The sequence below is a fragment of the Pinus tabuliformis genome, chromosome 1_2 (assembly GCF_031772625.1).
Source record: "Pinus tabuliformis cultivar Carrire ecotype Pingquan chromosome 1_2, CPIR1, whole genome shotgun sequence".
NCBI classification, from domain to species: domain Eukaryota; kingdom Viridiplantae; phylum Streptophyta; class Pinopsida; order Pinales; family Pinaceae; genus Pinus; species Pinus tabuliformis.
Genome location: NC_142298.1, coordinates 1,247,052,251 through 1,247,068,382, shown reverse-complemented (window position 1 = coordinate 1,247,068,382; position 16,132 = coordinate 1,247,052,251). Strand labels below are relative to the sequence as shown.

The 16,132-nt window shown below is 40.1% G+C and overlaps 1 protein-coding gene across 1 annotated transcript in view; it reads right to left on the bottom strand.

The window, feature by feature from the left end:
- Nucleotides 1-16,132, bottom strand: part of LOC149210762 (lysine-specific demethylase REF6-like) — a 46,131-nt gene that overhangs the window by 14,563 nt on the left and 15,436 nt on the right. The window contains 1 exon segment of the mRNA XM_089399080.1: nt 9,285-9,413. Within this exon segment, the coding sequence (XP_089255206.1) occupies nt 9,285-9,413 (129 nt within the window).

The following is a 16,132-nucleotide window of genomic DNA, read 5'->3' as shown; positions in this document are numbered from 1 at the left end:
GTGAAAGGGTGAGTTGTGACTATCAGTTGTGCATGAGGATTTGCACAAGCATGGATTGAGTTATGCCAATGAGTATTGCACAGTATATGCCCAGTAGAATAGCCTGTGCTCACGTGATTTCCAGTGTGAGTGATTCTCAGCAGGTATTGTGCAATAGAGGCAGGCAAAGTAGTGGAGAAGATTTGAACCTGTGACTTGTTCGGATCTGAGCTAGTTTTGTGTGTAACAGGCGGAGATAGTGCTGGATACTTGTGAGGAGTATTGTACTATGTAATGTTACATGTTCTCAATCATTAATATACAGATAGTGTGGGGTTTTCAGCTTTAAGCTTTCCCTGGGTTACATACTGTGTTAATGTGTGCATGCTATTGATGTTTCATTGTTTTTGATGCTGCTAAATTGATGATCAACGTAGAGGAGCTTATGTATTATGCATGTATTCCACAATAGTGCATGATCAGGATAATATCTATTGAATATGTGTTTATTATTCAAAATTTCTACATGGTATCAGAGCTGTTGATCATCAGATCTATTATTCAGAAAGTGTTTACATCTTATTTCTTCAGGCAGAGTCTGTAATCGGGCCAGGTAGCCTCTGGATTCATCCTTCCTTTGGAAGGTGAGATACCCGATAAAAGCCCATACATTCAATCTCTGTACGAGAAATAATTTGTTCTCACGAATTCTAGATTAGATGCGGTTGAGTTTGGAGTTGGTGGAATTCGAATTTGCAGCAGTGTTTTCTTGGTATCACCATGGCAATGTCTTTCAACGGATTGTGATTGGAGTATGATCTTGAGGGAAGCTCGAAGTATATTGCATGGAAGGATAGAATGGAGGTAGTGTTGGATGATAATGGGCTGAAGGATTTCATAGAGGCTGATGTCCCAAAGCCTACTAATGCTACGCAGGTTGATGCTTGGCAAAATAAGACAACAAAGTGTCGAAGGATTCTGTTGGAGGGCTTGAAGGATCACATTGTGTCCAGCCTGCATGGAAAGGCTTCTCCATATTTGATGTGGAAAGTGTTGACAGATCTATTCCAAAGCAAGAGTGATCAGAGGAAGCTGGTTCTCAAGGATAAACTCAGAAACATCAAATGTGAGAAGGGAGACAATATGCCCAAGTATCTCACGAAGTTCACTCAGTGCAGGGATGAGCTGGGAAGTGTGGGGGTGACTGTTGATGATGAGGACTTGGTGAGCTTGGCTCTCCTTGGTCTTCCGAAGAGTTAGCATTCCTATCAGGACTCTGTCAATGGTAGGGAGAAATTGCCAGGATGGGAGAGACTTTGGTCAGATCTTGTGCAGGAGGAGATCAGGCAGAATACCAGGGACAGATCTTCATCAAAGGGACCTGATGAACAAAATTGTGCTTTGGCTGCCAAATCAAAGAAGGGGAAGAGCAAGAAAGCTTATCAGTCTGGTGCGAAAGGCAAGAAGTAGGACATGTCTAAGGTGAAGTGCTTTCACTATCACCGGAATGGAAACTATGCCACTAATTGTTTGTAGAAGAAGAAGAATAGGCAAGCTGCTGGATCTGCAGTAGGAGAGGCTCTAGCCTCACAGTTTGAGCCTAATTTTTCATTGATCTCATGCTTGGTTTCAAGTGTGATGGGATCGGTGTGGTTCTTGGATAGTGGTGTGTCTTTTCACATGACAGGAGATCGAGATTTGTTTTCTGGTCTGGAGGACAAATATCTTGGAGTGCACATCGAGATGGGCGATGATGGTAGATACAATGCGACCAATATCGGTACCATTTCCTTTGAGAGGGAGTCTGGTAAACCCTTCGTATTGAAGGAAGTGATGCATGTTCCAGGATTGAAGAAGAATCTTATCTCTGTGGTGATGTTAGAAGACAAGGGATATGATGTTGTTTTCACCAAGGGAAAGGCTTTCCTGCGCAGCAAGACAACTGGAGAAACCCGGAAGATAGGGGTTCGAGTGAGGAACCTTTATCAGTTGCATGTAGATGGTTGCACAGCAATGGAATGCAAGGCAGAAGGATTGGTGAGCCAGGATGATGGCGAGCTGTGGCACAGGAGATTGGGTCACCTTCACCATGGAGCCTTGAAGATACTGCAACAGATCACTACAGGGCTTCCTAAAGGCACTCTTGCGCAGTCAGATCAGTGCAAGGGGTGTACTTTGGGAAAGTTTGTGAAAGCCACCTTTCACGAGAAGGATAGTCATGCCACGACGATCCTTGAGAGAATTCACACAGACGTGTGTGGACCTTTCTCAGTAGCTTCGACAACAAAACACAGGTATTATGTGATTTTTGTTGATGATTTCTCTCGTAAGTGCTGGATCTTCTTCATGCAGAAGAAGAGCGAGACATACTCAAAGTTATGTGAGTTCAAAGCACTGGTTGAGAAGGAGTCGAGGAAGAAGGTGAAGGTTCTTAGGAGCGATAATGGTGGTGAATACATCTTTGACGAGTTCAAGGATTTCTGCAAAGCAGAAGGGATTCAAAGAGAGCTCATAGCTACCCATAACCCACAGCAGAACGAGGTTGCTGAGCGGAAGAATAGAACGATCGTGGGTGCTGCACGGGCGATGTTGCATGATCAGGGCCTACTACTTCACTTGTGGGTGGAAGCATGCAATACAACAGTTATGTGCAGAACCGTTGTCCTGATAGGATACTTGGCATGAGTACACCCGAGGAGGCTTATTCTGGTAAGAAGCCTGATCTTTCTCATTTGAGGATTTTTGGTGCTAACGTTTACATGCATGTGACGAAGGATGCCAGGAAGAAGTTGGAGCCGACCATAGATGTTGGGATATTTGTGGGGTACACTGATACACCCCACAACTATCGTGTGTATTTTCCAGACAGTGGTAAGACTGTTGTGTGACGAGATATAAAATTTCAGGAGGAGAAAGCCATGAAGTGTTTACTTGAGAGGGAGCCACACTTGCATGCAGATGAGGAGCTATTAGTTCCTAAAGATAAGCTTCAGGACGTGGATCAGCCACAGGACGAAGTTCATGGAGTGGAAGAGACCACTCATGCAACGCCAACCATTAGAGGGCGAAAGCGCTTGACAGAAGCTGAGCGACTGGTTCAAGATGCAGAGAAAGTTGTAGGACCACCTATAGCCCAACGCAGGCAGAGACAGTCACCTGATCAGTACACTGGATACATGGCTCTTGTGAGAAAATGTGTTGTGACTGAGCCATCCTCTTTCGAGGAAGTCGTGGAGGATCCGGCATGGGTAAATGCCATGGTGGAAGAGTATGATTCGATTGTCAGAAACAGTGCATGGGAGATTGTTCCTAGACTGGAAGGGAAATCAGTGGTGGGTTCAAGATGGATATACAAAGTTAAGCAGGAAGCTGATGGGAGTGTGGAGAAGTATAAGGAAAGATTTGTTGCCCGAGGCTTTTCACAGATAGAGGGGATCGATTATGAGGAGACCTTTGCACCTGTCGCAAGGTATTCTTCCATACAGACGATTCTTGCTCTCTCAGCGTAGATGGGGTGGCACATTCATCAGATGGATGTGAAGACTGCGTTCCTCAACAGAGTCATTGAGGAGGAGGTGTACATTGAGCAGCCCGAAGGTTTTGAGATCTTCAGCAGTGAGTCACATGTGTGCGGGCTCAAGAGAGCGCTGTATGGGTTGAAACAAGCACCACATGCTTGGTACACATGGATAGACAATTATTTCACCGGACTTGGATTCTCCAAGAGTGAGGCAGATCCTAACCTATACCAGATTGTGGTGGAGGGTAAGTTTCTTATCATTGTACTTTATGTAGATGATTTGATTCTAACGGGTGATGAGCTGTTGATACATTCATGCAAGGATGATCTTACTAAGGAGTTTGAGATGAAGGATTTGGGCCTCCTTCATTATTTCCTGGGATTGGAAATTTGGCGCGCAGTGATGGACTATTTGTTTCTCAGGGTAAGTATGCTCGGGAGATACTGGAGAAGTTCAACATGCATGGTTGCAAGCCTGTTGATACTCCTCTTCCTGGAGGTTGGAGGAAGGAGGATGCCACTTCGGCAAAAGAAGTGGATGCCACTGTTTATCAACAGTTGGTGGGGTCACTTATGTATCTGGTCAATACACGACCCGATATACGCTATGCCGTTCACCAACTTTCACAAGCCCTGGTTAAGCCTACCAAGCTCTTCTGGAAGGCGGGCAAGCATGTATTGAGTTATTTGAGAGGCACATCAGGATATGGATTGTGGTACAGACAGGAGGATGAGGTGAAGCTATGTGGCTTCACGGATGTAGATTGGGCAGGGAGCTCAATAGACGACATCAGGTATCATCATATCAGAGATTGTGTGCAGCGGAGAATCATGTTACTTTCATACATTCCAACAGAGGATCAGGATGTTGATATCTTGACGAAGGCGCTCACCAGGAGCAAATTCGAATACCACCGAGGCAGGATAGGGGTTGCTGATAATCCATATCTTGTTGAGAGGGAGTGTTGAGAATGCAACAAGATGATGGAGCTTAGTGGAAAGGAGTCGCCTTCACTAAGTGGCCCGTAGGCAAATTATGGCGCAAATCTATTTTTAGACCATGTCTATTTTTAGACATATGGATCATGGTCTATGAGTTGTAGGATGCTGTTTATGAATGATTGGTCATGTTGGGAAAAATAGATGGACTTCTATTTCTGGTTCACAGTAGGAGTGATCAAAGTCTATTTTTAGACTGCCAGGCTAAAAATAGAAACAGTCAAATATTATTAGCCCTTAGTAATATTTGGACTATAAACTTTATCTTATTCTCTTGGAGCACTTCAGTTCGAGCTACAGATGTGGCACATGCAGCTGTCAGAAGGAAATACACTTTCTTTGTGGGTCAGTTGAGTTATTGCATGGAGGACTTCAGTTAGAACTCATGCATGTGAGTTCTGTGGAGTTGGATGTGGAGTTGATGGAGTTGTGTTCAGTTGAACTAGTTGTATTCAGTCTAACTAGAGAATACACTAGTGATGAGTTGTGTGAATTGATTTTTAATTAATTCACTAATTATTAACTCATAAAGTAACTGAAGAATACATCAGTTAACTCAGTGCATGGACAGTTCAACAGAGACAGGTGTTAGAGGTAAGTGAAAGGGTGAGTTGTGACTATCAGTTGTGCATGAGGATTTTCACAAGCATGGATTGAGTTATGCCAATGAGTATTGTGCAGTATATTCCCAGTAGAATAGCCTGTTCTCACGTGATTTCTAGTGTGAGTGATTCTCAACAGGTATTGTGTGCAATAGAGGCAGGCAAAGTAGTGGAGAAGATTTGAACCTGTGACTTGTTCGGATCTGAGCTAGTTTTGTGTGTAACAGGTGGAGATAGTGCTGGATACTTGTGAGGAGTATTGTACTATGTAATGTTACATGTTCTCAACCATTAATGTATAGATAGTGTGGGGTTTTCAACTGTAATCTTTCCCCGGGTTACATACTGTGTTAATGTGTGCATGCTATTGATGTTTAATTGTTTTTGATGCTGCTAAATTGATGATCAACGTAGAGGAGCTTATGTATTGTGCATGTATTCTGAAATAGTGCATGATAAGGATAATCTCTGTTGAATATGTGTTTCTTATTCAAAATTTCTGTTATCACTTAGAACTAAAAATTGATACATGTAATTTTTTATCCTAGCCCGATGACAAAGGTCAGTGCTAGTTTAATTTGATTTTAATTTTTTCCCTTAGAATCTGGAGTTTTCAAGAGTTTTTGAGTTAAGTTGTTCTCAAATCCCATTGGTTATCCTCCATCTATCATTGTTTTATAGCCACCTGTCTTCTTATACCAACCATCCTCCATTTACCATTGTTTTATAGCCATCGTCTTTTTGTAGTTTCGCAGCGAAAACATGATTAGGCAGTTTCGCAGCGCATCATTCAAATTTAAAACTGACCGCGCTGCGAAATCATGGATTCGTACTTTTTGCAGAGAATCTTTCCCGAAATATCAAATCCGTTAGGTGAGTCATAGGCTGTGTCCTCTCATGTCAGCTCATGTACCCCGCTTATCGCATTTCACCACTCCTTGCCACTATCATCACCACTAGATCTGTTGATACTCATGAATTATCATTCCCAAGAAAGACAACCGTGCATAAATCTTAATGATGGACGTAAGCCTTGCATGAATGACAAATCTGCAAGGTTACATCTTGAAAGATTTTAAACGGAAAAATTTAAAATTCAAGCGAGGCTGATAATCAAGCGAGGCTGAATTCAAATAGAAGCTGAAACACATTTCCAATCGGAGCTGGTAGTTATTGTTTGCGAGGATTTGGAAGAATCAATGGAGAAAAAGGAGCATAGATCCAGTAAACCTCTAAGAACTAAGCCTGAAGGCCTGGATATAACGCTGAGAAATGAAGAGGTGAAGAAAGCATTTAAAAAGGCCGGGTGCTGGAAGTTTTGCAAAAAGTTACAAGGAGGACACACACAGGTAACTAAGGAATTTGCACTTAACTTCACAGGCCTGAATTCAAAGGTAGCCATGTTAGAATTGCAGGTTTTGCCAGAGGTGATATCTTCTGTAACAGAGATCCCACGAGGAAAAGAGGAATGGTTTAAAATTTTCAAATTTGACATGAATCCTTGCAAGGAATTTTTGAAGGATGATTATGTAAATGAAGATTTAAGTAAGGCAGTGCCCAGGAATTATGTCAAAGAATATTATGCTCACTTACTCACCTGCATACAGAAATATCTGACTTGTGAAGGAAGGTATAACAAGGTTTATTCTTACCATTTCAAACTCCTTTTGCATTTCACCGGGAAGGTGTCCATAGACTTACCGTTTTATCTGTTCCGTAGTTTGAGTAAGATGTGTGATAAGGTACAGCTGAGGAAAGAAGATTGTGAAACCTCTTTGTTTCATCATGGTTTGATTAAACTACTGGTTTTAGATGGGCTCCAAAAGATAGACAGAGATTGGAACTCATTCATTTTTATGGCTGGATTCAAAAGCCAGAATGGCCTCACTCCACCACCTGCTAGAGATTTTACAATAGCTGAGCTCCAAACAGAAGCAAGAGCTAAAAGAGTTCCAAAGTCACAAGTAAGAAAACAAGTGAAGCCACTTATCATCCAAGATCAACCTCAACAATCAACTAAGGAAAAGGCTCATGGTAAAAAAACTGTACCTGAAACAAGCACATCTGAAGCAGTCTCAAGGGTAAGAACAAGAAGTCAGATAAATAAGGAAAAATGTAAAGCTATAGCAGTTGAAGAAAGTCCAGTGTCCAAGGCAAGTTTAAATGATTTATTGCAGGCTATTGAATTCGAGCAGTCTCTACCAGTTCAAATCGAATTGATGCAGTCAGAACAAGAAAGCACCAAGATATCCAAGGCCTCAAAAAGGCTTAGATTTGATGTGCCAGCTGAAGAGTTCGTTTTTAAACCTAGAAGACCTATGACAAGGAGATTCCAGCAAGTACAGGAAGCACTGCCAAGAACAGAGGAAACAGGGGAAGAGACACAAAAAGACACAGAAAAAACAGTCATTGCATCTCAAGAAGATAATATAGCAGCCATACAGAGACAATTGGAATCAGCTAAATATGAGATTGCCAAATTGAAGAAAGCCGCTAGAAAACATGCAGCCATACATGCAAAGTATTATAAAACTCTATGGGAAGGGAATGCTGCTGTAGAAGCTCAGCTGAATTCAGTGGTTGATGGCCATTCACAATTTCACACATGGACAGTACCAGCAATCAAAGAAGCCAAATACATAAGAAGGATCAATATGCAACTGAGAGCTGGGAATAAGGCTATGAGGAAACAAATTGAAGATCTGAAGGCACAGTTAAATCAGCTATCTGCTAAATAAGTTTTCATTTCAAGTAAGATTTTGTTTTAAAGTTTTGACAAATTTGCTTGATTTTATCTTTCTGAGGAAATATAAATTCCTATTCGACATGTGGAAAGTCTAAAGGAGTTTTTGGCAATCAAGTACTCGGCTAATAAAGGTCTCGGGTTAAAAGCAAGCTGTTTTAAATAACTCAGCAGTTTCGTAGCGCGCTACGAAACTGCTGAAGGTGATGATTTTAACGCAAATCAAGCAGTTTTGAATTATAAGTGGGAATTTTGAAAGGGAAACGTCTAAAATGCATACAAGGCATCATCTGAAGCTATCAACAGTCCACCAGGTCAAGACACGTGGAGATAATATGCATTCGAATCCAACTTTAGATTTTTGTCATAAAGTGAGCATATTTCATATTTACCACACTTCAGGATATGTGAAACAGTTTGCAAGAATTTTAGTTTTCACGCATGCAAACGGTGGACAGCACATCAAAGACGTGGCAACCTGTTCCATTTTGGGGTAATTAAAAGATAAAGGATATACTTCGTTGGATCCGGACATGTTAAGGCAGACTAAAGACCGGTACACAGGGGCAGTTTCATATGTTTCAGGGTATTGGAAAGGATATGTCATTAAAAGATCAAACATGGAGCCTTGAACATCCATTACAGCCAAACTAAAGGAGAGCAGATGTCAAAGAACGAGAACCATTGTAATTAAAGCTATCATGCATGTAATATGGAGTTAGAGTCATAGTTGATTTAGATCTCTAAAAAAACTCCAGTCAACACCTTGTTGTATTTATTAGTTAGTTAAAAGGTTAATAGGTGTCATTAGAAGTAGTTTTCGAATTCCCCTCATGCTGGAGGAGGAATCTCGATCAGTTAGAATAAGAACTCTATATATAGCTGAAACAACAATGTAATCAGGGTTGGAAAATTTTATGATATAGCTTGTATTTGGCTTATGTAAAGACTCATTGTCAGTAATATAATTTTGACTTTACTTCTCAGGATTCATGAGGGATTTCTAATGTTCAGAATGTGTGATCTTGTCCTTTCCATAATTTTTACAGTGGTATAGATGTATAATCACTCAGAATTCACTGAATGTGCTCTGATTTCCTGTATGCATTTATAAACTGTGGTCCCATATGAGTTATGTTCTGAATGTCTAAATGCTGAGTGCCCTGACTTCTATGTAAGGTTGAGTTCACTATTATATTGAGGTGTTGTTGACTCCATAAGCCCAATGGATAGTTGTTTAATGTGTTTCCATCATTCATATTTGTCACATTTGTTCTATAAGAGTTAGTCCTCTAAATCTTTATCAAAATCATTAACCTTTGAGAGAGCCCTCTCAGGTTGAGGAGGCTAAGCCTCAGCCAAAAGTTGGTTTGAAATAGTTACTTAGAGTCAACCTGACCAGCAGCCTATCAGGGTCTGATTTTGAGATAACAATTTCTACAATTGACTCGCTTCACTCTCGATCTTTGAAAAGTAACCAATTGGGTTTGCTAACTCAGCTTCTGTGGAACGATACTCTGGAGCTAAGGGCAACCCCTTTATCCAAGGGGCTATTTCCTCCTCTCCCACCCTAAAACATAGTAAACAGAAACTTTATATGAAGAAGCGAACCAACTAACTCAAAAGTAACCTCAAGAGCCTCAATAGATCCTTGAAAACCAAAATGAACCACGAATATGCAGTGCACCTCCTATTTTAGTCTGCATTAATCGTCATTAATTATTCATTTCTTTTATATCGAACACCCCATAGGAGAATTGAAAACGAAAAATTAAACAAGCTGAAATAGGGGGAGCGAGAGTGTTAGGCCATCCTAAAACCTAAATGAAAAAGGTCATGCTAATGTTGTATCAGTTGACTTGATTTTGTGTTTTTATTTTTTGGGTCAATCAGATGGAACCCGAAAAGAAAAAAGGGACTGATATCATAATGAAAAGGGCCTTACTAGGTAATACTTGAAACCTGAAAGTCCTTATAAACAATTAAGTGATCAATCAGAAGGCTATCACAACCACTACAAAAATTCCGTTGGCTTTAGAAAGCATCCTTCCATTCCCAAAAAAAAATAAAAACAGAGAAAAAAATCGAAAGAACAAAACATCCAGAAGAAAACCACTTGATTGAACTACTGTTTCCTTTTTCTATTTTTATCATGAAACACAAATTACTTTGAATAGGTCAGTTTCATTCTGGAAGTAGATTGAATTTCAAAATCTACGCAATCTAAGGAGCTTCTTAGAAATATAGTTTGAAGGATAAATATTTCACTTCCTGATCCAAATTGGATCCATAAATAATGATTAACAGAGCCATGGCTGTACCAGGTTGGGGTAGACTTCAAAGCATTTAAAACAACGATAAAAAAAACCTCTACACCAGTGGTAGTGGAAACCAGCATGGAACGACGAGGACCTCGGTCAAAGGATGCTGACCGAGGCCTATGGAGACTGCGTGGGAGGCGAAATTAGCCCCTAGGAGGTCTAGATCGGGAAACAGAGGGAGTTTTGGATGTGCGATTAGTGCTAGGACACTGTGCGGGAGGTGAAATTAGCCCCTGGGAGGCCCGGATCGGGAAATAGAGGGAGTTTTTGATGCGATAATCATGCATCGTTGGGAAAAAAACCTCAAAATGGAGAAGCCTCGAGCACTCGGTCGCGTGGGAGCCAGGAAAACCGTGGGACAAAAGACTAAGCACTAAAGGCAAGACCCGCTCCAAAACCAGCTGTATTGATTGGGTGCGTCCATGGGCGGTAAGCAGTTTTGATGAAAAAGGAGCGATTCCACTCAGCGCCTGATGCGTGGCAAGCGGAGGAGAGAGGAAACCACTGCTCATCGTGCATAAACAAATGAGCAAGTCTAGCACGCAAAAAGAGCGGATGGCGTTGGATTTGGGGGCTCCAGATCTAACGGCTAAGATCACACCCAATGGATAAGGTGGAATTGATGGGGGATTAAGCCACGATATGAAAGAATTTGAAGTCTGAATTGACCACCACGGTGGTAAATGACTCATTCCATAACGTAATTGAAGAACTGAACTGACGAGGCAAGATGGCGCAGTTCACAGGAGGACAAGTGGCCACTCCCTGTGAGTATGATGATGACACCAAGAACAGGGAACTCCAAGAGTAGTTGTAAGCAGGTGATATGATGAAGGTGGAAGAGGAACCGAACCACCATGAGCTCCAATGGTTTAAAGCCATGAATAGAGAACAAAAAACAAACACTTGGAGACGAAGATAGAAGATAGAAAAGAGAAGAACCAGTGACGCAAAAAGCAGAAAGAAGACAGAAGGGCTGAGTTAACCAAAGGTAGCATCGAGCACCAGAGAGCTTGGGAGATTCAAGCCATCCCTGAGAGGATCTGTCAAACCAGAGAGGTCGAAGAGCTGGTAAGGAAAAGAATCTGTGTACTCTAGTGGCTTGGGGAATCCAAGAACCACCCTGCCAAGCCAATCTGTTTCAAAAGACTCATATTGAGCTCCTTCATTGTAATTCTCTGCTTCAAGACACAATAAAAGAAGGCCACCATTGAGAGCTGGACTGGAGATGTAGCCTTGGAGGATAGGGTGAAATCCTTATTAATTTCTTGTGTTCTTGTATTTTCTTACTGTATTTCTCTACTGTTTTCCCATTCAAGTGTTTGTGTATTTGCAATCTGATCGATCCATTGCTTAAATAACCTAGACACACACCAACACATGAGTCTGTAATACCTTCATTTAATAAATCTTTATCTGAGGTCACTCGTAGGGTGATTATCAGATCACTTCCCCTCCATCTTGATTTATAAGCATTTTGAACTCAACCTCAAACATTGATGGTCTTAGGACATGTACTTTTGATCTCAGGTTTCTAGGCATTTTGATTAAGCCATCAACATCGGTAGAGTTAGAGATAATTAGGCAAAGCTTGTGCTTGCTTTTGAATTTCTACCTTTTTAGGTCTTATTTTTTTGAGAGTATCCTTCAAATGGATAGCACATAAAAGCTACTATGGCACCTTTGTTAATGTGCTCTAGGCCACTTAATTCCCACCTCTTGTTCAATAGGGTTACACAACATTGAATTCTATGTCTCACACAATGAATAACAATAAAAACCTCTTAATTATTTCATTGAATAACAATACTAATACATTGTTTTGTTTTGAAATGCATGATTGGTAGGGTTTGTCAAGCCAGGTAGTAACTCCATAAGGCAAAAAATGATTCGTGTGTTCTATTCCGTCAGGTAGGTCTTCATTATATACATGAGGGAGATACTGTTTAGTTCATCTCCCGATGACTGTTCATATTTCTAATTTATTTATTTACATAAATTCACCCAATCACAAGGATTAGGTGTCAACATTCCCCCCCTTAATCTGAAGGGATGTTGGTGAGTCCAAGCATCATTTTGAATCGTTCAAGCTTTTCTCTTCCAAGCACTTTGGTGAAGATGTTTGCAATTTGCTCATTTATGGAACAATGACATAGATGGATTGTTTTGGCCTCAACATGATGTCGAATTAGATGATATTTAGTATTGATGTGCTTCGTTCAATCATGGAATTTTGGGTTCTTGGCCAAATTTATTGCAAAGGTATTGTCAATCATGAGTGGAGTTGATTGTACTTGTTTTACCTGCAATTCTTCAAGAATTTTCCTGAGCCACACAATTTCTTTTGTTGCTTCAGATGCTGCCATGTATTCCGCTTCTGTTGTGGAATATGCTAGAACTGATTATTTGCGTGATCTCCAAGAGACAGCTCCTGATCCAAGACTCATAGCATATCCTGAAGTTGAAACCCCAGTTTCTTTGTCTCCATCGAAGTCTGAATCAGAGTATCCAATCAAGCTGAAGTTGTCCACCTGTGTATACATGATTCCAAAGTCTTGAGTTCCCTTCAAGTACCTTAGAACTCTTTTTGCAGTAGACCAATGTCCCTCACAAGGCTTTTGCATAAACCTGGAGAGGATTCCAACAACAAACAAAATGTTCGGTCTGGTAGTAGTTAGGTAGTTGAGACTTCCTACAAGCTATCTATACTTTGTTGCATCCTCAAATTCTTTTCCTTCAATAGATGTGAGCTTTAAGTTTTTTTCCATTAGAGTAGTAAGAGGATTGCACTTTGTCATGCCAAACCTGTTCAATAGATCTCCAATGTATTTATTTTGAGAAAGAAATATGGACTTTGGATGTTGGGTTACTTCAATGCCAAGATAGTAATGAACATAGCCCAAATCAGTCATTTCAAAAATTTTCCCCAATTCCTTCTTTATGGAAGCAATGTAGCTTTCATTGTTCCTTGTCATCAAAAGATATACAACTATTTTGCCAACTTTCTTGAAAAATAAAGTTGCATCATCAAGATCAAAATGTTTGAAATTGAGTTTCAGAAGATGCTCAGTTAGTCTTTCATACCAGGCTCGCGGTGCTTATTTGAGGCCATACAAGGACTTCACAAGTTTGCATACTTTATGTTCATGTCCTTTCATAGCAAATCCTTCAGGTTGGGACATAAAAACATTCTCTTTTAGATCTCCATTCAAGAAAGTAGTTTTTACATCCATTTGATGGACTTTCCAACCGTTCTGAGCTGCTAGTGCAAAGAGTGTCCAGCTGGTAGCCCATTTTGCTGTGGCGACAAAAGTCTCCTCATAATCGACCCCTTCCTTCTGTGCAAAACCTTTTTCCACAAGCCTAGCTTTGTGCTTGTCAAGTGAGCCATCAACTTTATACTTGTTCTTGTAGACCCACTTGTAGCCAATTGGTTTGGTTCCTAATGGAGGATCAACCAGCTTCCAAGTGTCGTTCTTTATGAGGGCATCATACTCCTTTTGCATCACTTCTTTCTATTCATCATGAGAAGCAACTTCTTTGAAGGAAGTTGGTTCAAAATTTGTAGACAAGTTCAATTCGCAATCATAAGAAACATCCATATCAAGAGGTGAATTAGAGTCATCTACATCACCTCCATTTTGCCGGTTTGAATTTCTGGTTCCTGTCTTTCCAACTTCATCAGGATGAACACTTTCAAGTGTCTTTGTCAGCCACTTTGGGGGACCTTTCTCAGATGGTCCAGGCTGCTCCATTGATTGAGTTGGGACTGAATCAAGATGGAGTCTCCCAATTATATCAATTACATCACTTAAAGCATCATCCGTTTTTGGAGTTTCATGCGGGGGAGAGTGTTCTTCAGAAGAAGATTCCACATGTTGATCTAGTATAGGAATCCCCCCTTCAAGATGTGGAATCTGATTATCAAATTCTTGAAATTATTTTGCTTTTGCGAATCTATCCAAGCGATCAAGTTGCCGCTCAACAACATTGTTAGTTTTGGATGATTCATGGAAAATTACATCTCTAGATACAACAAATTTCTTATTTACTTCATCATAGAGGTGGTATGCTTTGGAGGTGTTTGAATATCCCAGAAAGATACACTTACGACTTCTAGCACCAAGTTTGTTTCTATGTACCTTTGGTATCAAGGCATAACAGGTGGAACCAAATGCCCTGAGATGCTTTACCGAAGGAACATGTCCATACCACATTTCATATGGAGTCTTGTTTCTTATAGCATTAGATGGACATCTATTCTTTATATATGCATCTCATAGAATAGCATTAGCCCAAAACATTATCTTTACATTTTTGAAGAAGAGCATGGATCATACCATATTTAAGGTTGTCCTATTCATTATTTCAGCTACACCATTCTATTGGGGATTATAAGGCATAGTTGTTTGATGTTTGATCCCATGTTGGCGAAGATAGTTTTCAAATTCATTTGATGTGTATTCTTTTCCATTATCAGTGTGAATAGACCCAATATGAGATTGTGCATCATTTTCAATCCACTTATGAAAATTCTTGAATGTTTGAAAAGCATCAGATTTGTTCTTCAATAAATAAACCCAACACATTCTGGTGTAGTCATCAATGAATGCCATGATATATTTATTTCCATTTGCAAAAGGAACAGGCATTGGACCACATAAATCTAAATGAATGAGTTCAAGTTTTCTAAGTGCTCTTGAATGTGAATCATGAAAAGACTGTTTTCTATGCTTTCCTAGAATGCAAGCATCACATTGCTTAAGTTTCCTAGGAATTGTAGGCAAACTAGCAACACCATTTTTCTTCAATAAGCGAAGACTGTCATAGTTCAAATGTCCAAATCTAGCATGCCATAATAAACTTGATGGAAGTGTACCTTCTTCATGATGAGAATTGTATGAGAAATGTTGTGCATGAGTAGAGGTTCCTTGCAGCTTGAGAAGCCTTTCTTCTTCTATTCCCCTCATGACAAGTGAGTTGTCAGATGCTTTTCAACAAAATTTTTCACAAGAGAGTCAAAGGTTATATCTTTGAGATTTCCATTTGCTTGCAATGACTCAAGATAATTGGAGTAAGTAGGATAAAGTGCCTTGAGAAAAGCAATAAGAGGAATATCCAATTCAACTTTAGTGGATTTGATATCATGCATTATAGACTTTACTTCAGATGCAAGAGCAAGAGGATCATTAATTTGCAGTTCAAGAGTGAAGAGTTTAATCATGAGTTGAACAACTTCGAGTGTAGAATGTGAGTCATAGAGTTCTTTGAGATTTTGTAAGGCTTCAAAGGCAGTTGAATATGATAAAATATGGCGACTCACCTCTTCATTTACAGATGTTGCGATTAGTGCATAAGCTTTGCTGTTATTGTTATCCCAAATGATGAGCTCTTTGTCTGAGGTAGGCTATACTGGTTCATTGTCTCCGTCTCCGACACACACTCCTTTCCACAACTCATTGAAAATGAGGGTGTGTTTTATCATCCGGGACCATTCAGGATAGTTCTCCTTGCCAGTGAGAACTATTCCCACCATGGATATGATTGAATGCATTTTGTAACAAACACTTATGTTGCAAAATTTTACTCCTAATAGGAAAAAATATACATCTGATATAATGGGACAACAAATTCAAATATCAACTTTCATTCATATGCACAATGTTAAAGTATAGAGTATGGCATTATACTAAGTCCAAAAAATACCCTAAATAGCATAAAGCACTGCGTCCACTAAAAGGCCGAAGAACGTAGAACAGACATATTTGGACTCTCAATTCCATTCATAATACTGTTCTCTTTCATATAAAACCAACGATGCCAATTTTCAATTATCAGATATTGTGTCACAACTCGATCATTCAAAATTTATTAGCGCATCTGCCATTGAGATGAAACTACCAGTAAGATGAAGACTTAATGTTAAGCATGATTGTAATCTTCAACAATAGGCCAGCTTTAGTTCAAC